Below are 25,908 nucleotides of genomic sequence, written 5' to 3' on the forward strand. Positions count from 1 at the left end.
CCACACGCAAACAGGGGGAACATGCAAACTCCACACAGAAAGAACCAAGTGGGAAGCAAACCTAGGACCGTTTTGCTGTGAGGCAACAGTACTAACCACTAAGCTGCCATGCCACCCTTATTAATACATATTTTTTCAAAACCTACTTTGAATATTTTGTTACTAGAACCAAGTGGTGCATGAATTGATTCATCAATATGACTGACTAAATTTTTTTACTTGTGATTTATTGACCTTACACCATGGTGTAAATGAGTGGATTTGAAAAGAAGCTGAAAGGGGTTAGTCTCACTCTGTTCTGGGTCAGTACGACTGTGCTGCTCTTTCATCGGTGGAAATTCAGGAATTAAAAGCTTGTGACTGAAGTATTTCTGTATGTTGTCAAGTTCACTTAGGTTTTTCCTGTAAAGGGGGAAAAAGTTGAAGACAGACTTTGTGTTAGTCTTTAAAAACAGGTTAAGATATGACATTAGAGAGATAATTAACACCTGAGTGCTGAAAACAGGACTGAGGTGGACGGACTGTTGCCAACAGCAGTGCTGCTGCACTCAGAACGAGTTGCTGTTTGCTCATGCAGACTCTGATGGTAAAGGCGTACTTTATCCATGTGTTCATCATGACGGTCACTTCCAGGTGATCTGTGACATTTGAAAATACAACATAAATGAGAGGCAGATGGGGAGTATTACTTCAATATGTGCCAATACATTTTAATCTGTGCCTCAATGATAACGTGTGAACAGCATAATTTACAAACCGAGCAGTAAATTGCTGTTCTCTGTGGTCAGAGGAAGAGATCTTTTGTTCAAGATACTGACTGATGTGAGAAGGGAAGCTGCTGTATGTTGCTGTGGTATGGTAGGTGAGAGGGCACAAATCCTGTTCATAAAAAAATCATGTTTAGTAATCTTTAAAAATTACAAATCAGCACACACTGAATACATTAAATAAATGCACAGCTCTCACAGATGAGGTTTTGACAACTTCTTCGGTTACACTTCTTCTTGTCTGTCCCTGGATGTTGCACATGTTCTCTCTGGGGGTGATGGACACCTTGAGCTGACCATGACACTGCCCACTGAAACCTGTGATGTTGTACCAGCCGCACACAGACTGAAACCCACAGAGCAAGGGGGACAGATCTACAGAGGCAAACCCTATAACCCGCTCCATTTCTGAAAGTGTAACACCATGAAGGAAAATTAACACATTGAACAGTCAAATACAACAACTGAGTATGTCTCTCTTTTTTTTACCTCCTTTGTGCCAAACTTTGAACACCAGAGACTGTTGTGGATCAACCAGCAGCTGCTTTGACAGTCTGTAGTTTAAAACAACATGTCAGACTGACACTAGCTTTTCAAATGGACTTTATAAATTGTGTGTGACATGACCTGCACTCCTGCTGATGGACCCACACAGGGCAGTCACTGTTTGTTATGACAGAGGTGGACACTGGTTCAGCACTGTCAGCAGTGACATATGAAACACAGCAACAGGGCATTCCTCCACTGCGCTCAGCTAGAGGACAGCCTGCCAGAGAAAGATGGCACAAGTGGCAGTTTCACGATATGAAACGGGAAAAGAAAACTGAATTTCACACCAGAAGCTCACCTTTTAGACTCAGGTGCATAGCCCTGTCCACTGCAACAGTCACAGCAAAAGACTCATCCATACTGGTTTCTACATGCTGCACAGACGTAATGTCTTCAGTGGTTCTTGAAAAATTATCCTGTTGTCCAGTTTGTGATTGTTTGAATGCAGGAGGTGAAGGGACATGATTGGCTGCTTCCATCTCATCTGATAAGATCTCCCCTTCACTATTAGTGTCCACCTGGTTGTCTATTTCATCAGAAATCTTGGCAGGGACGCAATCTGTGGTCAGGCTTATGTGCACCCTTAAGGCAGCCCCGTGTAGATCTGATGCAGCACGTCTGAACAGTGGGTACACTCCTGGGTAAGCACACAACTTTTATTACAATGAGGAAAACAGGAATATTTTACTACAAAAAAATCATAAGCAAATTAGAAGAGAATCATTCGTTCCATACCACTGAGTCTCAACGACTGCTTGGTCGTCTTGCCAAGAGAGGACAAATCAACAAATGCTGAACCCACCAGCCGGTCTGTATCACGGGGTCTTTTGGTTTTTTCCTTCTTAAATGCAACCCACACCTGAATCTCAAATCTCTCCTCTCGAAGATACCACATCAAGGGCGGGGTGGCCCTCAGCAAAAAGGTGCGACTTTCCTGGAATGCTACAGAGGCAAGGCTTTCCTCCCCACTTTCCTCAACAGATGGGTGTTTCATCGGGGAGCAAAAGGCATCGTGGTCGTAGAACTTGTACCTGAAGTAGCAGTAGGTAGAACGCATAAGCTCACTGTGGTCTGGCAGAAGCAAGCAATGGAGAGGTATCCATGCTTGAGGCACCGAAAAGGTTAGAGATATTGTCTTCAAGCTGTCTTCCCACACTTCTTCATCCTGCTGTTTAGAGTCCCACTGGGTGATTTCCGAGCCCAAGCTCCGAGCAGCTTGAATGACCCGTTCTCTGTCTGAATGACGGAGAAAGTTCATTGAGATCTCAAGGCCTCCAACTAAGTCCTTAGAAGTACTTGGTTCTCCAGGAAGGTAAACTCCAAACCAGCCAGAAATACCTTTATATTTGGAAAAAAAAGCCATGAGTGCAATGACAACAATACAGTATAATGCAGTTGCCTCGGGTGGAACATACCTGTTGTCTTATGAATAAGTTCAGCACATGATATTTTTACAAAGCCCAACATCACATCCTTTGTCTTAGGATTGGATACTGCTATGAACGAATGAACACACACACACACACACACACACACAAATGAAATAAAAAATAATCGTTGACAGAAAAATACACTGGTCACGCATTTCCTTGTCAAATCATTTCAAAGTGGTTTGTTTTCAAGAAAAACAAGGATTTCATGAAATTTAAAAAAAAATGTTTAGATATTAAAGAATTATTAACTGAGTGTGAGGTTAATAATTTGTTTATTATATGGCTATTATATATCTAAACACGCAAACTTTCAGTATCGCCCAAATATGAAAGCTGCTAGCAGTGTTGGGCTCATAAACTTGTTCGCTTCACCTCCATGAAGAACTTGCTAACAGATGGTCTGTTCTTTAGCTGGTAAGCTTTCAATGTGTGCGTTTTTTCTGATGCTGTTTAGATATTTATGGCATATGTTCATGTCCAACTTGGTTTTTGTAATCTTTTTTAGCTTTCTGGTTGGTAACAAAGTTCTGTTCGGAGCTGTGTTTCATCTTGTTGGCTTTCATTTCAGTTTGCATGTCCACTTCGAGCTTGTTTGCTGTTAATTCCTACATTTTCTTCATTTGCTTTTTGTTTTATTTCATTTCACATCATGAAAATTGTAAACAAAGTTGCAAATCTGATGCACGATCCGGGCTGATTGTCATGGTAACGGTCTGATATGGGAAAATATAAGACCAGAAATCAGCCAATCAGAGCAGAGCGCGCATAGCGTCGTAGCCATATAATAATATTCATCATTCAGGTGGACCACTCAAAGAAACATCAGACACATTTGGGTGTATATTGTAGATTCAAATAAAATAAATGACACATGGTTTAATTAATAAATAAGCAACAACATGGTATGCAGGTATTAGGCTCACCTAAACCTTTTGGATTTTCTCTGTTCCAGACAGTGAAAATAGCAAAACCTTCATCCAGCTGCTCGGCTAGACTGCACGTTTCTGTGTTCTTCCTTTGAACCAGCAGATCACAGGACACCTCCATATTGTGATCAAATTCTGGGCAGAAGGTTTTGGCAACAATGCGGGTGCACCTTCTTTCACGTTCAGGCAAAAAAGAGAACTGGACTGTGACATAGGTGTTAACTCCTGCAAGAGCATAGTACTGAAGGCTTTCATCCCGCTCTGATAACTTCCTGAGAAAGAGAGAGACAGTCACAGCGCATTGTTAAAAATATTTACAGGAGCACTGTACAATGCTGAAGGGGGTTTTGATGACATCTAGTGGTATGTTTTCATATTGTAGCCCAGCCAACAGCCTGTAATTACATTCTCAAAATGTACTCCAGGTAGTACAGCAGGTAACTGCAAAAATAGTTCAAATCCGGTTACAAGCACCAAAATTTGACTGTGTATACCTTTTGGTACATGTTGTAGAAAAATAACTTTAACCATTTGAATTTTCAATAGGGGGCCAAGTAGGGGTCAATTGAAGAATTGCACAGGGGTCAAAATTAAAAAATGTTCCAATCATATTGAAAGTGATGGCACATTATGTGTCTGATGATGATGATTCCAAAAAGGTATAGTCTGGACTATCTGTGACTTAATGTTCTGGAGTTATGGGGTAAAAACAGCAAGAATGGTGACAAAGGTCAGTTTCAGTTTGTACAGGGGTCAAAAGTTAAAGTTGCTCCAGTTTTGGTAAAGCGTGGTGCAAATTATTGGTTGAACTAATAGGATTAACAAATGGAATAGTTCTGACTGTGTTGAATGTTTGGTCTCCAAAGTAAAGGTCAAACAATGTCGACGTCCACTGGATTCTATGAAATGTGACACGTTACCCTGTAACATCATAACTAAGCATGACACATGGTGCAAACTATTCCTTTTTAAAACCCTATTAACTCAACCAATAATTTGCATCATGTTCCCTTCCCCTAACCTAACCTTCTCCCTTCCTCTAACCGCCCCCCCCCCGTGCCTATCACATAATACAACTGTCAGTGGTGATGAAAGCACAAATGCACAATATTGTTAATATAGGCTTTACAGTAATGTTGCCTTTCCTGTCCAAAAAGATGACCCCCCCCCGCCCCAAAAAAGAAAAGAAAAACAGAGGTCCCTCAATTTATCAGGAGGGATATTGGAAATAGGTTGAAATATGAAAGCTTGCTAATACATGCCGACAAAATCAAAATCACCTTCATCATTACTAAACACAATTTTAAGTAATCCCTAAAAGCCTGACATATCTACAGTGACAAATTCAGAGACACATACCCACAAACAGATATATGACCAGTTTTGACTTGAATATGCGTGGAAAAGACTAAAACCCTATTCAGATGGTATAAATTTTAGAGATGGAGGTAGAGTAATTTTATGACAGCATGTCTGTTATATTTATGGCCAACTTGTAAGGGGATAAGAAAATTTGGTGTAAATGACTGAGTTGAGAATGGCCATTCAATACACAGGCCTGACACAGTCACGCATCATAAAAGAAGAAAATAAATTTACTAGGCTGAATAGAATGTTTTCATTTCTATGGTCATGTGTCTGATGTTTCTACTGTACTGCCTCTACTGGTGGTTGGCTCTCACTGCGGTATTGTATCACTTCCTGTTCCGGAGCACAGCGATGTTTTGCTGTATCTGTCAGCTGTTTAATCTGCGCAGTTAGATTGATCTAGTTAACTAGATAACAGTTTGTTTCACAGTGTAATCTTCACGTGCCTTAACTAAAGCACTCCCTCTGCTGAATCACCTCTAAATTATTTACACATTATTCACTTTGTGTGTTTTTAGGAATCCGCTAGCTTAGCGCAGCTACTAGCTCTTAGCCGGTTTAGCATGGCAGCTTCTCCTGTCTCTCCCGCACTTTTCTGCTCTGGGTGTGAAATGTTTAGTTATTCCTTGGTCTCCATTAGCAGTAATGGTACTTGTAATAAGTGTAGCTTATTCGTAGCTTTGGAGGCCAGGCTGGGTGAATTGGAGACTCGGCTCCGCACCTTGGAAAATCCTACAGCTAGCCAGGCCCCTGTAGTCGGTGCGGACCAAGGTAACTTAGCCGCCGTTAGTTCCCCTCCAGCAGATCCAGAGCAGCCGGGAAAGCAGGCTGACTGGGTGACTGTGAGGAGGAAGCGTAGTTCTAAACAGAAGCCCAGTGTACACCGTCAACCCGTTCACATCTCTAACCGTTTATCCCCACTCGGCGACACACCCGCCGAGGAACAAACTCTGGTTATTGGCGACTCTGTTTCGAGAAATGTGAAGTTAGTGACACCAGCAACCATAGTCAAATGTCTTCCGGGGGCCAGAGCAGGCGACATTGAAGGAAATTTAAAACTGCTGGCTAAGGCTAAGCGTAAATTTGGTAAGACTGTAATTCACATCGGCAGTAATGACACCCGGTTACGCCAATCGGAGGTCACTAAAATTAATATTGAATCGGTGTGTAACTTTGCAAAAACAATGTCGGACTCTGTAGTTTTCTCTGGGCCCCTCCCCAATCGGACAGGGAGTGACATGTTTAGCCGCATGTTCTCCTTGAATTGCTGGCTGTCTGAGTAGTGTCCACAAAATAAGGTGGGCTTCATAGATAATTGGCAAAGCTTCTGGGGAAAACCTGGTCTTGTTAGGAGAGACGGCATCCATCCCACTTTGGATGGAGCAGCTCTCATTTCTAGAAATCTGGCCAATTTTCTTAAATCCTCCAAACCGTGATTATTCAGGGTTGGGACCAGGAAGCAGAGTTGTAGTCTTACACACCTCTCTGCAGCTTCTCTCCCCCTGCCATCTCCTCATTACCCCATCCCCGTAGAGACGGTGCCTGCTCCCAGACCACCAATAACCAGCAAAAATCTATTTAAGCATAAAAATTCAAAAAGAAAAAATAATATAGCACCTTCAACTGCACCACAGACTAAAACAGTTAAATGTGGTCTATTAAACATTAGATCTCTCTCTTCTAAGTCCCTGTTAGTAAATTATATAATAATTGATCAACATATTGATTTATTCTGCCTTACAGAAACCTGGTTACAGCAGGATGAATATGTTAGTTTAAATGAGTCAACACCCCCGAGTCACACTAACTGCCAGAATGCTCGTAGCACGGGCCGAGGCGGAGGATTAGCAGCAATCTTCCACTCCAGCTTATTAATTCATCAAAAACACAGACAGAGCTTTAATTCATTTGAAAGCTTGACTCTTAGTCTTGTCCATCCAAATTGGAAGTCCCAAAAAACAGTTTTATTTGTTGTTATCTATCGTCCACCTAGTCGTTACTGTGAGTTTCTCTGTGCATTTTCGGACCTTTTGTCTGACTTGGTGCTTAGCTCAGATAAGATAATTATAGTGGGCGATTTTAACATCCACACAGATGCTGAGAATGACAGCCTCAACGCTGCATTTAATCTATTGTTAGACTCGATTGGCTTTCCTCAAAATGTAAATGAGTCCACCCACCACTTTAATCATACCTTAGATCTTGTTCTGACTTATGGTATGGAAATTGAAGACTTAACAGTATTCCCTGAAAACCCCCTTCTGTCTGATCATTTCTTAATAACATTTACATTTACTCTGATGGACTACCCAGCAGTGGAGAATAAGTTTCATTACAGTAGAAGTCTTTCAGAAAGCGCTGTAACTAGGTTTAAGGATATGATTCCTTCTTTATGTTCTCCAATGCCATATACCAACACAGGGCATCCTCATTGAGGACAACTTTGGATGCTGTAGCTCCTCTGAAAAAGAGAGCCTTAAATCAGAAGTGCCTGACTTCGTGGTATAACTCACAAACTCGCAGCTTAAAGCAGATAACCCGTAAGTTGGAGAGGAAATGGCGTCTCACTAATTTAGAAGATCTTCACTTAGCCTGGAAAAAGAGTCTGTTGCTCTATAAAAAAGCCCTCCGTAAAGCTAGGACATCTTACTACTCATCACTAATTGAAGAAAATAAGAACAACCCCAGGTTTCTTTTCAGCACTGTAGCCAGGCTGACAAAGAGTCAGAGCTCTATTGAGCCGAGTATTCCTTTAACTGTAACTAGTATTGACTTCATGACTTTCTTTGCTAATAAAATTTTAACTATTAGAGAAAAAATTACTCATAACCATCCCAAAGACGTATCGTTATCTTTGGCTGCTTTCAGTGATGCCGGTATTTGGTTAGACTCTTTCTCTCCGATTGTTCTGTCTGAGTTATTTTCATTAGTTACTTCTTCCAAACCATCAACATGTCTATTAGACCCCATTCCTACCAGGCTGCTCAAGGAAGCCCTACCATTAATTAATGCTTCGATCTTAAATATGATCAATCTATCTTTATTAGTTGGCTATGTACCACAGGCTTTTAAGGTGGCAGTAATTAAACCATTACTTAAAAAGCCATCACTTGACCCAGCTACCAATCTCCAACCTTCCTTTTATCTCAAAAATTCTTGAAAGGGTAGTTGTAAAACAGCTAACTGATCATCTGCAGAGGAATGGTCTACTTGAAGAGTTTCAGTCAGGGTTTAGAATTCATCATAGTACAGAAACAGCATTAGTGAAGGTTACAAATGATCTTATGGCCTCAGACAGTGGACTCATCTCTGTGCTTGTTCTGTTAGACCTCAGTGCTGCTTTTGATACTGCTGACCATAAAATTTTATTACAGAGATTAGAGCATGCCATAGGTATTAAAGGCACTGCACTGCGGTGGTTTGAATCATATTTATCTAATAGATTACAATTTGTTCATGTAAATGGGGAATCTTCTTCACAGACCAAGGTTAACTATGGAGTTCCACAAGGTTCTGTGCTAGGGCCAATTTTATTCACTTTATACATGCTTCCCTTAGGCAGTATTATTAGACAGCATTGCTTAAATTTTCATTGTTACGCAGATGATACCCAGCTTTATCTATCCATGAAGCCAGAGGACACACACCAATTAGCTAAACTGCAGGATTGTCTTACAGACATAAAGACATGGATGACCTCTAATTTCCTGCTTTTAAACTCAGATAAAACTGAAGTTATTGTACTTGGCCCCACAAATCTTAGAAACATGGTGTCTAACCAGATCCTTACTCTAGATGGCATTACCCTGACCTCTAGTAATACTGTGAGAAATCTTGGAGTCATTTTTTAATCAGGATATGTCATTCAATGCGCATATTAAACAAATATGTAGGACTGCTTTTTTGCATTTGCGCAATATCTCTAAAATTAGAAAGGTCTTGTCTCAGAGTGATGCTGTAAAACTAATTCATGCATTTATTTCCTCTAGGCTAGACTATTGTAATTCATTATTATCAGGCTGTCCTAAAAGTTCCCTGAAAAGCCTTCAGTTAATTCAAAATGCTGCAGCTAGAGTGCTGACAGGGACTAGAAGGAGAGAGCATATCTCACCCATATTGGCCTCTCTTCATTGGCTTCCTGTTAATTCTAGAATAGAATTTAAAATTCTTCTTCTTACTTATAAGGTTTTGAATAATCAGGTCCCATCTTATCTTAGGGACCTCATAGTACCATATCACCCCAATAGAGTGCTTCGCTCTCAGACTGCAGGCTTACTTGTAGTTCCTAGGGTTTGTAAGAGTAGAATGGGAGGCAGAGCCTTCAGCTTTCAGGCTCCTCTCCTGTGGAACCAGCTCCCAATTCGGATCAGAGAGACAGACACCCTCTCTACTTTTAAGATTAGGCTTAAAACTTTCCTTTTTGCTAAAGCTTATAGTTAGGGCTGGATCAGGTGACCCTGAACCATCCCTTAGTTATGCTGCTATAGACGTAGACTGCTGGGGGGTTCCCATGATGCACTGAGTGTTTCTTTCTCTTTTTGCTCTGTATGCACCACTCTGCATTTAATCATTAGTGATTGATCTCTGCTCCCCTCCACAGCATGTCTTTTTCCTGCTTCTCTCCCTTAGCCCCAACCAGTCCCAGCAGGAGACTGCCCCTCCCTGAGCCTGGTTCTGCTGGAGGTTTCTTCCTGTTAAAAGGGAGTTTTTCCTTCCCACTGTCGCCAAGTGCTTGCTCACAGGGGGTCGTTTTGACCGTTGGGGTTTTTCCATAATTATTGTATGGCTTTGCCTTACAATATAAAGTGCCTTGGGGAAACTGTTTGTTGTGATTTGGCGCTATATAAATAAAACTGATTTGATTTGATGTTGTATGTCTAGCTTTTGTCTAGTTATTTGTCAGCTTCACTTCTTTCCTTTTTGTTTGCCGTCCCGCGATTTGATCCTGGGTAAGCGGTTAAAGATGAGTGAGTGAGTGAGTTATCTGCTGTTTTGACTCCTTGGACTGGAGCATGCCCTGTGTGCCAAAGCAGGTTTCTGTCACACAAGCACAAAGCAAACATGTCCAACCCCACTTTATGTTTAATGTGTAGCAGTGTGATCTGTGCCAAAAGCAGAGCACATGTAAATAAACTCCTACGTAAATAAAACTCACGAGTGAATGTTGATAGCACGGCTACTGTCTTCCATATGCCTCACTCCATACTTGAGATAATTAGCGGAAAACTCCTTTTCTACAGGATATTACTGTTATCTCAATTTGCACAGGATCACTACAAATATAACCTGGGGTAATTGCTAGATTATTTTACAGAAGATAAAAGGTGCAGTAAGTAAAAATGAATAAAACAGCACATTTGGATTGGACAGCATCTGGGGAAGAAAAAAAAATGTTGAAGATTGCTGAGGTTATGGGGCTGCCTTAGGCACACAGTAGAATCCAGGGGTTGTGCCCTTCAGGGGTCCAGGGGCATTGCCCTTGGAAGCTCTTGGAATTTGAGCAATTTTTAGGGCAATCTGGAGTGTTAATTTTTATGATTATCACTGGTTTGAAAGTACTCATTTTTGGAGTTTTCAGGGAATATTTTTGCTAATGCAGGTAGGTACTAGGTCTTATTGATGAGATACAGTGAATGATTTCTTCCCTCATGATTCAACTCAAAACTTGTCCAAGTCCTTCAAAAATTTAATTAAGTTCTTTAAAGGGCATGGAATTAATCTGTGCCTCAGTTCTTAAAGGACATGTCGCACCAAAATCATAACAATTTAGATTTAGGCTGTTAGTGAACATCTGACAATCCACCGGGATTACTACGTGCACTTCTGTGACCGGTTACAAACTGTACGGTATTCGCAATAAACAGTTATGGAGACATCCGAAAACAAAGCACTCGTGAGTACTTGGGTGTTTCCGACAAGTGACATCGCAACTAGAAGCATACCAGCGTGCACTTCAATGGAATGCAACTGATAACATTAAGAACGGAGGCACTCATTAATTCCAATGTTTACATAAGTGTGATGTCAAGTCGTTTTTAAAATAACTATTAATTTTGCTGCAGTCACGGTAAAAGCTGCGGCTCCAAGAAAGTTGATGTGCACCTGCAGCCACGAGTCATAAACGCAGCCTGTCAGTAACGTTCTCTGCTGCAGGATCAGTGTTGTACACCATTAATTATGAATGTTATCAATAAAATCTAAGAAAACATATATCTGCTGCTGGGGGAAAACAAGCGTCTCGTCAGCTGCACAGCACGCGTGTGCACGCACACACACACAGTGAGCTTCGCAGCACACATACACAGCTCCAAAGTTACACTCTCTCAAAGTTAAAAAAAAAAAAAAAAAAAATCTAGCCACAAAACACAAAAGGGGTAAAATGCTGACCATGATAGACCCACTGTCGTGTTGTGGCTTAAATTCCAAATGCAAGCTTCACACGATCAAAGAAGCGCACACGTGCATGTGAGATTGCCACAGCTGCAGCTCTGCCTCTCTCTCGATCGTGGCATGTAAAATAACGTCCATGAACTCCTGGAAATAATGTATTCTGACTTTTTCCAATGTAAAATCCATCTCCATGTCCAGACAGGCTGTTAAAAACAGTATCAGATGTCCCCACGTCCATAGCTTCAGTAACCAGCATCCACACAAACAGCGTGTCACTTTACGTAGGCTCCAAAATCCTACACTCTGAAAAAGTTTAATCCAAGCCATGACTTTCGAACAGCAGCTCAGAACTCTTGTTTTTGGACAGAGCAGGTTCATTTCCCTCTATCTGTCAGTCACTGAGATGTTTCTGTTTTGTTAATTAGGACATCACATACTGAAAAATGCTGAGGATTGCCGAGTGAAACATTTTCCGGAAATGCACCTGCTAAGGCTCAGAGTGAGAGGAATAAAATACATCAGAGATCACTAATTATTAGCATATGTGTGCAAAGACACTTACAATCATGAGTACTTTTATGTTGTCTTACTAACTGGGGCCTTAAAAATGTGAGACATGTCCTTTAACGTTAGCAGCTACATTATATTCAAGCGCACACTGGAATGTCTCTAATAGCGACGTCACTTGTCAGAAAGACACGAGTACTCACAAGTACTTATTTTTTCTCGCAGTCTCCATAGCCTTTTGTTGCGAATGCCGTATACTTTGAAACCGGTCATGGGAAGTGCATAAAGTAATCCCGGTGTATCATCGGATGGTCACAAACAGCCTAAAATTAAATTGTTATGATTTTGGTGTGACATGACCTTTAAACCGATCCAGTAAATATATATCAGTGTATCTGGATGAAGTGAAAAGAGAATCTTATCAATGTTTATTAGTTCCTGGAGTAATCCACAGTTCAGTCAAATCCACATTATAAAGATAATTATAAAGTTTCTTCAGTACCATTGTCTCAAATACTATCAATAATTCTGTCCACTGTTCTTTTAGCAATGGACAGGGGCAAATGCCACCAAGAACTGGCACTCTGTTGTGGAACTTGACTGTCTCTGGTGGGGAAGAAGCCTGAGCTTGTGTGGGAAGTTGAGCGATAACTACAAATAGTTGGTCTCACCTCCATGCACAGCATGGGCTCTGGAACCATACTCCTGGAGAGCGGCAGGACTCTCTTTTTCCAGAGTTGTCCAGGGTGAGAGGCATCGGGCGGGTGTGGGGATAGTCATAAGTCCCCGGCTGAGTGACATTATTTTGTTTTTTTTCCCCTGGTAAATGAGAGGGCTGCCTCTATACAACTTCCTGTCACAGAGAGGAATATGACCCTTGTTTGTGCATATGCACCAAACAGCAGTTCAGAGTATCCAGCCTTCTTGAGGACTCCGAGTGGGATCCTGGAAAAGGTTCTACTGGGGGACTTCAATGCTCACGTGGGCAATAATGGAGCAACCTGGTGGGGAATGACTGGGAGGAATGGCCCCACTGATCTGAAACCGAGTGTCATTTTGTTGTTGTACTTCAGTGCTGGGGATGGATTGTCCATAACAAACAAATGGTTCGAGCACAAGGGTGTTCCGAAGTACAAGTGGTACCAGTACACTTCCATCATTCTTGAATATTTTGACCACCGAAATAGTCATCTTCATGCAGAAATAGTTGGCAAAAACAGCTCAAAAATTCAATGATGGCACTTCCCAGGAAATCCAGGAAAGCTTTTTATTAGATACATTCTGATTGTCGGAAATGGAGTTATTCCTTGGATGAAACTGCGCAGATTTTGGTTTTTAATAGAATAAAATGTGCAAGAGGACACCAGAAAACTTTATTTATACAGTGGCTCAGGAAATCGGCCGACAGTGGAAAAACATTTCCCGGTGGACCACTCCCCCCGCCACCCCCCACCCCAAATTTTCTCAACAGATTCAAAGCAATCTCAAAAATGGTTCTGATCATGGTGAAAAACTTGGAAATCCGTGACTCCATGGAAAATTGTTATGCCTGTATATAGTAATCCCATCTGAATAGGGCTAATGACATCAAGCAATAGTTACAAATTGTTTATAGAGGTTCAAATTCTACAGTGAACATCTGGTTTTGCCTATTCAACCACCCAGACAGAACTAAAAACATATAATCGATTCCCCAAGAAAGTACAAGTGAGGTACCTTGCTGCTGCATGAAGACCAGTTGCTCTGTGTACTTGAACCACAAGTGTCACAACACGTGAAGCAGCTCCCCTGCCAATCTGTGCATCAGGCTTTACAGCTCTGTGTTTGTAGTTAATGGACACATCTAGTAGGCCTAAAAACAACAGAATATTCAATGAAAATACTATGCATGTGTTCACATTAGGTGGACTTTATATTTGCGCATGTGTGTACCTGAGGGCTGTGGGTGATGGCTTGTGGGATTGTCAAATCTGGGAACAAGGGGCAGTGAGAACATCTGAGCCTCGTTATGCTGCTCTCTCTGCATGGTAACCAAGGCACAGAGCTTGGACAGTGGAAGCAATCCTTTAGCTACAAGCTGATCACGAACATTTGGATAGTAATATCTGAGGACACGGGAATTGTAAAATTTCAGTTCAAGAACAGGCAACATTGGACTTAGTGGCCATTAGGACTGCAATTTGCAATGAGTCTTTGTATTTCACATGCAAACAAAGGTCTACATTACAGGTGCATCTGGAAGAACTAGAATACACGTATATTGTGAAAAAGTTTGATATTTCTGTCAGGTATTTCAGGACATAAAAACTAAAATGTTTCAATCTTTTTTGTTTTAATTTTGATAATTAGCCTACAGCACCAAAAAAAGCCTATTTCAAAATATTGGAATATTTTATTTTAAGTCACTATTTATGCAGTATGAATACACAAATCTCTCAAATCTGGTTCCATACACACAACCACAATCACGGGCAAGACTGCTGAAGTGACAGTTGTCCATAAGACACTCATGGACACTTTTCACAAGAAGGTTAAGCCACAGAAAGTCATTGCTGAAAGCTCTGGCTGGTCAGAGTTCTGGATAAAAGAATATTCATGGAAACTTGACTGGAGGGAAAAGTGTGGTTGGAAAAGATGCATAAGCAACAGAGATGACCGCAGCTTTGAGAAGACTGTAAGGCAAAGCCAATTCAAGAACTTTGGGGACCTTCAGAAGGAGTGGACTGAAGCTGGAGTCAGTGCATCAAGAGCCACCACGCACAGACATGTACAAAAAAAATGGGCTACTAGTGTTGTATTCATGGTGCCAACCCACTCCTGAACCACAGACTGCCAGAAGCATATTACCTCAGCTAAGGAGAAAAAGAACTGGACTGTTTCTCAGTAGTCCAAAGTCCTCTTTTCAGAATTTTACATTTAATTTGGAAATCCTGGTTCCAAGGTGTGGAGGAAGAGTGGAGAGACACAAAATCTAAGGTGCTTGAAGTCCAGTGTGACGTCTCCACAGTCAGTGGTGATTTGGGGTACCGTATCATCTGCTGGTGTTGGTCCACTGTGTTTTATCAAGTCCAAAGTCAACCCAGTTCTCTACCAGAAGATTCTAGAACACTTTATGCTTTCATCTGCTGACAAGCTTTATGGAGATGCTGATTTTATCTTCCAGCAGGACTTGACATCTGCCCACAGTGCTAAAACTACTAGTACCTAGTTTGCTGACCATGGTGTTACTGTACTTGATTAATCCCACAGACAATCCCTCACTAATTCTTTAAGTGGCATTTTCAAGAGAAACAAAAGAGACACCAGATCCACCAATCCAGATGACCTGAAGGCTGCTATCAAAGCAACCTAGGCTTCCAGAACACCTCAGCAGCACCAGAGGCTGATTGTCTCCACGAAACACAGCGCTGATGCAGAAAATCCTTCAAAAGAAGCCACAACCAAATACTGAGTGCATCAATCAACATACTTTTCAGAAGTTACATATGTCTGTATTATAAATCCTGTTTTAAATAGATCTTTTGAAATATTCTAATACTTATAATGCAGTCCAGTGTAGCTGATTCAAATAAAAGCACATAACCTTTAGGCCAAAGGTAGGAGAGCTATGGTGTAAATGTCAGGTCCTTCAACATTTTAAGTGCAATAGGATGTTGCATTTTTTTTTCTACTTGGGCTACACAGTAACCACCCCATACCTGCACCACACTTCAAAATGCACACCCCCTCCACTGCTAAGACCCTGGCTTGAAAGAGAGCTGAGAAGTAGCCTCTGTACAGGTACTCCTTCAGGAGCAAAAAGCACATGAGATTCACTGTGGCCAAACACTGGGTCAGGAACACAGAGTGTGGTGGTTGTACGAAATGTCTTCAAGTTCACACCTGTTGGACAAAGACAGAGAAAGAGAGATGAGGGTTGGAACAGGGTTATAGAGAAAAATAACAGATTTTTTTTTCTTAAATTAGATGGAAATTGAAAAACATTTAAATGGTCTTACTGCTCTCTATGAGATTATGATCAATCTTTGCAACAGGTTTGCCTTCCTGAGAGGGGAATGCATACTGGATATAACAGTCAGCCTCACCCCACACTGTGGACTGCACTGGCATCAGACCAATGACCTTCTCTACTTTTATGACAAATCGATGCTCTCTAATAGCTTCCTCTTGAACTGCAAACACCTGATGGTTAAAAGAGAAAAATTGGATTTCTTGACCACGGCAGCACAAATAACAGCCACACAAACAAGGAAACAGTCCAATTTTAGTTTGGTAAGCACTGACAGATAAATCTGTCTTCACAGACTATGTTTGCGAGAACAGAATTTTTGATATTATTAAACTAGATTAAACATGAAAATTCAGTAAGGTATATCTTATATATTATATTCCAATTCTAAGGTGGAACTATGCTAGTATACTAAGGTATATTTAAATATCTAAAAAGGTCTATCTAAAAAGGTCTAAATATCTAAAAAACATGCAAAGCAACCACTTCTGAATTTTTTAAAATTACATTTTCATGACTATAATCTCAAATATTTCACAACCAATTCAATTCAATTCAATTCAATTTTATTTATATAGCGCCAAATCACAAACAGTTGCCCCAAGGCGCTTTATATTGTAAGGCAAGGCCATGCAATAATTACGTAAAAACCCCAAAGGTCAAAACGACCCCCTGTGAGCAAGCACTTGGCGACAGTGGGAAGGAAAAACTCCCTTTTAACAGGAAGAAACCTCCAGCAGAACCAGGCTCAGGGAGGGGCAGTCTTCTGCTGGGACTGGTTGGGGCTGAGGGAGAGAACCAGGAAAAAGACATGCTGTTGAGGGGAGCATAGATCAATCACTAATGATTAAATGCAGAGTGGTGCATACAGAGCAAAAAGAGAAAGAAACACTCAGTGCATTATGGGAACCCCCAGCAGTCTAAGTCTATAGCAGCATAACTAAGGGATGGTTCAGGGTGACCTGATCCAGCCCTAACTATAAGCTTTAGCAAAAAGGAAAGTTTTAAGCCTAATCTTAAAAGTAGAGAGGGTGTCTGTCTCCCTGATCCAAATTGGGAGCTGGTTCCACAGGAGAGGAGCCTGAAAGCTGAAGGCTCTGCCTCCCATTCTACTCTTACAAACCCTAGGAACTACAAGTAAGCCTGCAGTCTGAGAGCGAAGCGCTCTATTGGGGTGATATGGTACTATGAGGTCCCTAAGATAAGAAGGGACCTGATTATTCAAAACCTTATAAGTAAGAAGAAGAATTTTAAATTCTATTCTAGAATTAACAGGAAGCTAATGAAGAGAGGCCAATATGGGTGAGATATGCTCTCTCCTTCTAGTCCCCGTCAGTACTCTAGTTGCAGCATTTTGAATTAACTGAAGGCTTTTCAGGGAACTTTTAGGACAACCTGATAATAATGAATTACAATAGTCCAGCCTAGAGGAAATAAATGCATGAATGAGTTTTTCAGCATCACTCTGAGACAAGACCTTTCTAATTTTAGAGATATTGCATAAATGCAAAAAAGCAGTCTTACATATTTGTTTAATATGCGCTTTGAATGACATATCCTGATCAAAAATGACTCCAAGATTTCTCACAGTATTACTAGAGGTCAGGGTAATGCCATCCAGAGTAAGGATCTGGTTAGACACCATGTTTCTAAGATTTGTGGGGCCAAGTACAATAACTTCAGTTTTATCTGAGTTTAAAAGCAGGAAATTAGAGATCATCCATGTCCTTATGTCTGTAAGACAATCCTGCAGTTTAGCTAATTGGTGTGTGTCCTCTGGCTTCATGGATAGATAAAGCTGGGTATCATCTGCGTAACAATGAAAATTTAAGCAATGCCGTCTAATAATACTGCCTAAGGGAAGCATGTATAAAGTGAATAAAATTGGTCCTAGCACAGAACCTTGTGGAACTCCATAATTAACCTTAGTCTGTGAAGAAGATTCCCCATTTACATGAACAAATTGTAATCTATTAGATAAATATGATTCAAACCACCGCAGCGCAGTGCCTTTAATACCTATGGCATGCTCTAATCTCTGTAATAAAATTTTATGGTCAACAGTATCAAAAGCAGCACTGAGGTCTAACAGAACAAGCACAGAGAAGAGTCCACTGTCTGAGGCCATAAGAAGATCATTTGTAACCTTCACTAATGCTGTTTCTGTACTATGATGAATTCTAAAACCTGACTGAAACTCTTCAAATAGACCATTCCTCTGCAGATGATCAGTTAGCTGTTTTACAACTACCCTTTCAAGAATTTTTGAGAGAAAAGGAAGGTTGGAGATTGGCCTATAATTAGCTAAGATAGCTGGATCAAGTGATGGCTTTTTAAGTAATGGTTTAATTACTGCCACCTTAAAAGCCTGTGGTACATAGCCAACTAATAAAGATAGATTGATCATATTTAAGATCGAAGCATTAAATAATGGCAGGGCTTCCTTGAGCAGCCTGGTAGGAATGGGGTCCAATAGACATGTTGATGGTTTGGATGAAGTAACTAATGAAAATAACACAGAACAATCTGAGAGAAAGAGTCTAACCAAATACCGGCATCACTGAAAGCAGCCAAAGATAACGATACGTCTTTGGGATGGTTATGAGTAATTTTTTCTCTAATAGTTAAAATTTTATTAGCAAAGAAAGTCATAAAGTCAATACTAGTTACAGTTAAAGGAATACTCGGCTCAATAGAGCTCTGACTCTTTGTCAGCCTGGCTACAGTGCTGAAAAGAAACCTGGGGTTGTTCTTATTTTCTTCAATTAGTGATGAGTAGTAAGATGTCCTAGCTTTACGGAGGGCTTTTTTATAGAGCAACAGACTCTTTTTCCAGGCTAAGTGAAGATCTTCTAAATTAGTGAGACGCCATTTCCTCTCCAACTTACGGGTTATCTGCTTTAAGCTGCGAGTTTGTGAGTTATACCACGGAGTCAGGCACTTCTGATTTAAAGCTCTCTTTTTCAGAGGAGCTACAGCATCCAAAGTTGTCTTCAATGAGGATGTAAAACTATTGACGAGATACTCTATCTCACTTACAGAGTTTAGGTAGCTACTCTGCACTGTGTTGGTATATGGCATTAGGGAACATAAAGAAGGAAACATAACCTTAAACCTAGTTACAGTGCTTTCTGAAAGACTTCTAGTGTAATGAAACTTATTCCCCACTGCTGGGTAGTCCATCAGAGTAAATGTAAATGTTATTAAGAAATGATCAGACAGAAGGGAGTTTTCAGGGAATACTGTTAAGTCTTCAATTTCCATACCATAAGTCAGAACAAGATCTAAGATATGATTAAAGTGGTGGGTGGACTCGTTTACATTTTGAGCAAAGCCAATTGAGTCTATTAATAGATTAAATGCAGTGTTGAGGCTGTCATTCTCAGCATCTGTGTGGATGTTAAAATCGCCCACTATAATTATCTTATCTGAGCTAAGCACTAAGTCAGACAAAAGTTCTGAAAATTCACAGAGAAACTCACAGTAACGACCAGGAGGACAATAGATAACAACAAATAAAACTGGTTTTTGGGACTTCCAATTTGGATGGACAAGACTAAGAGTCAAGCTTTCAAATGAATTAAAGCTCTGTCTGGGTTTTTGATTAATTAATAAGCTGGAATGAAAGATTGCTGCTAATCCTCTGCCTCGGCCCGTGCTACGAGCGTTCTGGCAGTTAGTGTGACTCGGGGGTGTTGACTCATTTAAACTAACATATTCATCCTGCTGTAACCAGGTTTCTGTAAGGCAGAATAAATCAATATGTTGATCAATTATTATATCATTTACTAACAGGGACTTAGAAGAGAGAGACCTAATGTTTAATAGACCACATTTAACTGTTTTAGTCTGTGGTGCAGTTGAAGGTGCTATATTATTTTTTCTTTTTGAATTTTTATACTTAAATAGATTTTTGCTGGTTATTGGTGGTCTGGGAGCAGGCACGGTCTCTACGGGGATGGGGTAATGAGGGGATGGCAGGGGGAGAGAAGCTGCAGAGAGGTGTGCAAGACTACAACTCTGCTTCCTGGTCCCAACCCTGGATAGTCACGGTTTGGAGGATTTAAGAAAATTGGCCAGATTTCTAGAAATGAGAGCTGCTCCATCCAAAGTGGGATGGATGCCGTCTCTCCTAACAAGACCAGCTTTTCCCCAGAAGCTTTGCCAATTATCTATGAAGCCCACCTCATTTTTTGGACACCACTCAGACAGCCAGCAATTCAAGGAGAACATGCGGCTAAACATGTCACTCCCGGTCCGATTGGGGAGGGGCCCAGAGAAAACTACAGAGTCCGACATTGTCTAAGTTTAACAGTTAGAATAATACAGCATTATGCAGCAACATTTTAAACTGAATTTCAAAGTGACTTTGCTTAGCAATAAGCATTGAAGCTGTAAGTGAGTGCTGTCTTTTCTGCCTGCAAACTACCTGCAAAGTACTTTCCAAATGTTTGATGCATTTATGGGAAAAGTCTTGTCAACTAAGAATCAGCATCTCCTCCCCTCACCACCCACAAGCAGCACCCATGCATTAGCATGTACAACTACAGTGCTGACTGTTGCATTTAGATATGAAATGTGTACTTTGATATGGATGTTCAGCATGTCTTCTTTTTGATTATGGACTTTGAAATAATGGGCTGCATGCAAGAACAATGTCATAAACTCTTATATTTCTCATGTCTTTTACCACAATGACCTTGTGTAATGTAGCACATCACATTCAGCAAATCCTCATAAATCTAGAGAATTGGAATGTTACAGCTTGTATCAAAAAGCTCCCTAAAGCCACAGAGTAGGAAAAATATGTACTTTCAGTGATATTTCATCCAGTGAAGGTTCGGCCTCTCGCTACAATAAGGAAGTAACAGTTCCACATGTATGGTGTTTTGCGGACTATAAGGCGTGGTGATTATTTTTCTTTTTTTTTAGTTCAGGAGGTCCTGCAACTCAGCAGTGACATGCATGGAAAAAAAAAAAAATACTGCTTTGTCATCTATGGCCACAAGATCGGACCAACAACAAGTGTGACAAGCTGCTCTTATAAAATGAATGAGAGCATGTGATTCATACGTCTGAGCAGCGGGTGTCAGTAACACAACATAAAGCTACATACCAACTGTGGTAAAACAACATCTGAAATGACAGATGTTCTGTATGTCTCAGATGAATACATTTAAGAAACTATGCTTTCAAACTGAAAGGCCACACTCAATATACCTTTCATTGTACTCTGCACAATACTTGCTTGGACTGTATGAAACAACAACAGCATCAGCAGGTCAGCAAGCCAAAGCTAAGGTAAATGTTTGCATTGTAAATAAATAATGCAGCTTTCAAATGTTTAATTACACTGCACATTTACGTACCTCACCTATGACTGGCTTTTGAGTGGTGAGTGTACTCGAGTTTTGTGCCTCATACGATTACGTCTTTTAGCTTGTTAGCTTCTGAATGCTAATACTATCTTGGCATTATGAGTAATTAATGTACAGTTTTGAAATGTTTAATTACACTCTATGTTTACCTCACCTATGGTTCACTGGTGATGAGAAGTTGTTTGTGTTCTCAATAACTAATATGCAGATTAAATTAATTTTGCTTTATGTTGCATTAAGTGGTAGCACCATGTTTCAAAAATAAATGTAACATCCCCCCCCACCTTCATGACATATTTTTTACACATATCCCCAGCTACGCGTTTTGTCCATTATTTAATTCCCATTTTACGTTCCCGCTCTGTTGTATATTACATTAGCAGTTTTGTACGTTTACCAGAAAAATGTAACTGACTGAACACTAACTGTTGTTTGTGAATGTGGCTGATGATCAAGCAGATGAACTGGTCTCACAAGAGGAGACAAAGAGTCATATTCTTCATCCCTTGTACGTTGAAGGGCAATTATTTGCTCTGATCGACCCATAGCCAAAACAACCCGTAGGTTTCCCTTGCAGGTCCCTGAGAAAACATCCATGACAGGCATGAAACCGTCTACCGCTAAAACAGGGTACTGTGCTTGAAGAAGAAGATGGACAATCTTTGGATCTCTGGAGGGAGGGAGGGAGAGAGAGAAAGAAAAAAACTTAAGAACGCAAAGACTTGTTCATCTGTCGATTGCTACCATAACACTGCACAGAAATGAGATTCAACAACACACAAGGCCACTCACTCTTTGCCGATGTTATGTTAGCTTATCACAATTTACCTAAATGACATGTAGAATTGATGGAGAGGTAATTTAACAAGGCCAAGGAGTCTGTCATTCCCAGCATTTCTAGTCTTCTGCCAAACCTCGATCACCATAACATTATTCTTCATCCTTTCCAGTAGTGTGGTCGTTAAGGTCACAGGAGTTACCTGAGACAAAAGGTGAGAAGAACAAAAAGTCACACAGGCTGGATTCAGCGCTTATGAATGGCCAATATCAGAGAACACTACCCCTGTGTAACCTCCAAATCAAATATGCTTGGCAGGGAGGCTTAAAGGCTTTATACCCCATGAGTTATACAAATAAATTACAACATTTTGGGAGGTGACACCCTCACAATAAATTTACACCAAAAAATAATTTTTACATATGTAAAAATCAGGGCTTCATCAAAAAGAATGTCAAACGTTCCACCTTCCAGCCATCACAGAACAGCGTACAACACAGCACAAGCGCCATCACTAGTGTTCAAACTTCAGAGTGGTCATTTTCTCACCCAGCACCCATGTCATGCAAGTAGTGAGTATAACTACACCCATTTGTGTACCTATGGGTGTGTTGGTCTAAAAATTTAATTTTGTTAGGGTGCAGCATCTGTGAATTGCCATTGTGTGGTAGGAAAAAGCATTTACTCCACAGAACAATGTAATTTTTCCCAGCGCTTCATGTAATTTACTGCCCCTTTTGAAGAACCAAACCATTGTTTTTCTCATTTTGGATTTATTAAAGGTCACAATGAAAACTGGACCGGGACGCTCACAGACAGTGTCCATCTTGTGAAAGGCCCAGAAAATGGGTCATACAACCTTTTTATACAATGTGGGCGTTTACAATGGGTGTAGTTTAGTATCACATTTCTAATGTTACTGGCTCTCACAGATAGGGGGAGCCCTCCCTGTATCTAAAACTTAGACATAAATGATACAAGTAAAACTCAACTCTTATGTTTAAATGTTAAACCAGATTCCAGAGACTTCCAATCAAATAGTAAAAGCAAATACTTGATAACTAACATAAAATAAATAACTTAGCACAGATATTATCTATCAACAAAAAATCTGCACTCAACTTGAACGCAAAAAGTTTCAGTCATTCAAATCACAATATTCAGGCAGGCATTCCATAGTTCACAATGCATGTGCATTACATCATAATACCATAAAACTGAACTGAAATAAAAAATGAACACAATAAAAGTAAAAAAAAAAGACATAAAACTTTAGTAGGTTTGGTTTGTACCAAATTTTTATGTTGATTCTCTTCCTCTCTGGGATGGAAGGCAGACAGACTCTGCCCACAATGGAACAGATTTAGGTATATCTGCATAAGTTTTGTATTGTTTTGGCATTTCATCCACATGTAAATGCCATTTTCAGCGGCCCAAAACAAAAGTATTTGAAAACAGGTCTCAGAGTTGGTAAATCTGAAAACGCTGTGTTCGCGTCTCCGTGTGCACAAGCAATACGGAATGTTTCTGAAATGATTACATCACAGCGCCACCACCTGTCTAACTACAACAGCTCATAATTAATCACTTGATGTTGTTGTTAATATTATAACTACTTTTTTCCCCTCTTGGTGGATCATTAATGGGATTTTTCACAGTGAGCAGAAAACTCAAGGGACGATGGCTGTGGTGAGGATGACAACCTGTAGCATCAACTAACAAGCTGTCATCACAGTAGACAAAACAAGGTAAATTTTATATATATATATATATATATATATATATATATATATATATATATATATATATATATATATATACACACGCACAAGGTCTATTAGAAAAGTATCCGACCTTATTATTTTTTCAAAACCCATATGGATTTGAATCACGTGTGATTGCGTCAGCCAAGCTTGAACCTTCGTGCGCATGCGTGAGTTTTTTCACACCTGTCGGTTGCGTCATTCGCCTGTGAGCAAGCTTTGAGTGAGGAGTACTCCACCCCTCTCGTCGTTTTTTTCATTGTTTAGGAATAGCACAGAGACTGCCGCTTTGCTTGATCAAAATTTTTTCAGAAACTGTGAGGGACATCAAAGTGGACACCATTCGAGAAATTCAGATGTTTTTTGGTGAAACTTTTATGGGCTTCAAAGAGATTACGGAGTGTTAAGGACGCTGTCGCTTTAAGGACGGCCCAGAGCTACTGGTGGTGCACCGCGCTCCGAAGCCGCCATCGCCATTTTGGTATCACAGGACGGCTTTGAGATGGCGTTCAGACAGCTGTCGGTGGTTTTTCCATTGAGTGATTATCCGTGAAATTGTGGATGTGCCTGGACATGCCAGAACATGTTCTGTGAGGCTTCATCACGGTGTTGCTTTGCGCCATGCGGCATCGCCACTCGATGGAAAAACCACCGACAGCTGTCTGAATGCCATCTCAAAGTCGTCCTGTGAAACCAAAACGGAGGTGGTTTTGTCTCGCTCCAGTAGCGAATCCATCGTGACGCGCGAAGCCTCCGCTCGGCTTTCCATGACAAAATCTCTTGTTAAAAGTGAAATCTGCCGGAAAATAGTTGATGTCCAGCTCTTGTGATAACCAGAGAAACTGCACACGATGGTCATGGATCCATACAGCCATCCGTTTAGAAATGAAATGGTCGCTCAGCCTGTCGATGGCAGCTTCAGAGCGCGGCGCATCACCAGTCTCTCTGGGCCGTCCTTAAAGTGACAGTAACACTCCGTAATCTCTTTGAAGCCCATAAAATTTTCACCAAAAACCATCTGAATTTCTCGAATGGTGTCCACTTTGATGTCCCTCACAGTTTCTGAAAAAATTTTGATCAAGCAAAGCGGCAGTCTGAGCCATTCCTAAACAATGAAAAAAAACGACGAGAGAGGTGGACCACTCCTCACTCAAAGCCTGCTCACAGGCGAATGACGCAACCGACAGGCGTGAAAAAACTCATGCATGCAAACGAAGGTTCAAGCTTGGCTGACGCAATCACACGTGATTCAAATCCATATGGTTTTTGAAAAAAAATAATAAGGTCGGATACTTTTCTAATAGACCTCGTGTATATATATATATATATATATATATATATATATATATATATATATATATATATAAACAAGCTAAATATTAAATTAATAATTTTTCCACATTTCATTACAGTACATTCAGTTTGGGTTTGTCGTGTGCCTGTGCATTTTTTTTCTAACTGCCGTGAGCCTGACAGCACCTGCACAAATCAGTTTTCCCTTTTTTCATGATTTGATTTATGTGTGGCACTCCAGTCTTTGTAAAATCCAGAGGTTTTTTGTGTGGTGCTCCGGTGTCACGTACTGAGATGACCCCACACCAGATTTGCATATTTGCTATCTGCACATGCGTGAAAAACGGGAAGATTGTTCTGTACAGAGTTTACCCTTTCTGTGCAGAGAAAGGACTGACAGCTGGTTTCAATTTATCGTGAAAAATAACCCACATGTAAACCTGATTTTGGTCCATAAACAGAAAGAGTAAACTCAGTACAGAACAAACATGGTTTTCCTGGATAAGATCAGAATTCATTCACATTAAACCTGATTTTGGTCCGCACACAAAGGGTAAACTTAGTACAAAGCAAATTTACAATTTTTCGAGCATGCACAGATAGTGAATATACACACCTGGTACAGGCATATTCTCAGAGTTAGTACGTGATGCCGGTATGTTTATAATCCAAAGTTTTTCCGTGTGGTGCTCTGGTCCAGTCGGAAGAGGCCAAATGTGAGTTACTGAATCAGACAACAGTAACGAC

General features: G+C 40.5%; 1 protein-coding gene across 3 annotated transcripts in view; it reads right to left on the minus strand.

The window, feature by feature from the left end:
• Positions 1-25,908, minus strand: part of c2cd3 (C2 domain containing 3 centriole elongation regulator) — a 105,145-nt gene that overhangs the window by 25,846 nt on the left and 53,391 nt on the right. For all 3 annotated transcript variants that reach the window (XM_034168347.1, XM_034168346.1, XM_034168348.1), the window contains 16 exons: positions 22,156-22,307; positions 21,754-21,997; positions 15,939-16,122; positions 15,639-15,822; positions 13,873-14,045; positions 13,657-13,792; positions 3,673-3,947; positions 2,732-2,812; positions 2,052-2,654; positions 1,615-1,953; positions 1,395-1,533; positions 1,257-1,321; positions 967-1,175; positions 758-879; positions 489-638; positions 293-402 (listed from right to left, as the gene is read on the minus strand). In XM_034168347.1, the coding sequence (XP_034024238.1) occupies positions 293-402; positions 489-638; positions 758-879; positions 967-1,175; positions 1,257-1,321; positions 1,395-1,533; positions 1,615-1,953; positions 2,052-2,654; positions 2,732-2,812; positions 3,673-3,947; positions 13,657-13,792; positions 13,873-14,045; positions 15,639-15,822; positions 15,939-16,122; positions 21,754-21,997; positions 22,156-22,307 (3,166 nt within the window). The remainder of the gene's footprint in view (positions 1-292; positions 403-488; positions 639-757; positions 880-966; positions 1,176-1,256; positions 1,322-1,394; positions 1,534-1,614; positions 1,954-2,051; positions 2,655-2,731; positions 2,813-3,672; positions 3,948-13,656; positions 13,793-13,872; positions 14,046-15,638; positions 15,823-15,938; positions 16,123-21,753; positions 21,998-22,155; positions 22,308-25,908) is intronic.

Source organism: Thalassophryne amazonica, chromosome 4 (assembly GCF_902500255.1).
Source record: "Thalassophryne amazonica chromosome 4, fThaAma1.1, whole genome shotgun sequence".
Classification (NCBI taxonomy): Eukaryota; Metazoa; Chordata; class Actinopteri; order Batrachoidiformes; family Batrachoididae; genus Thalassophryne; species Thalassophryne amazonica.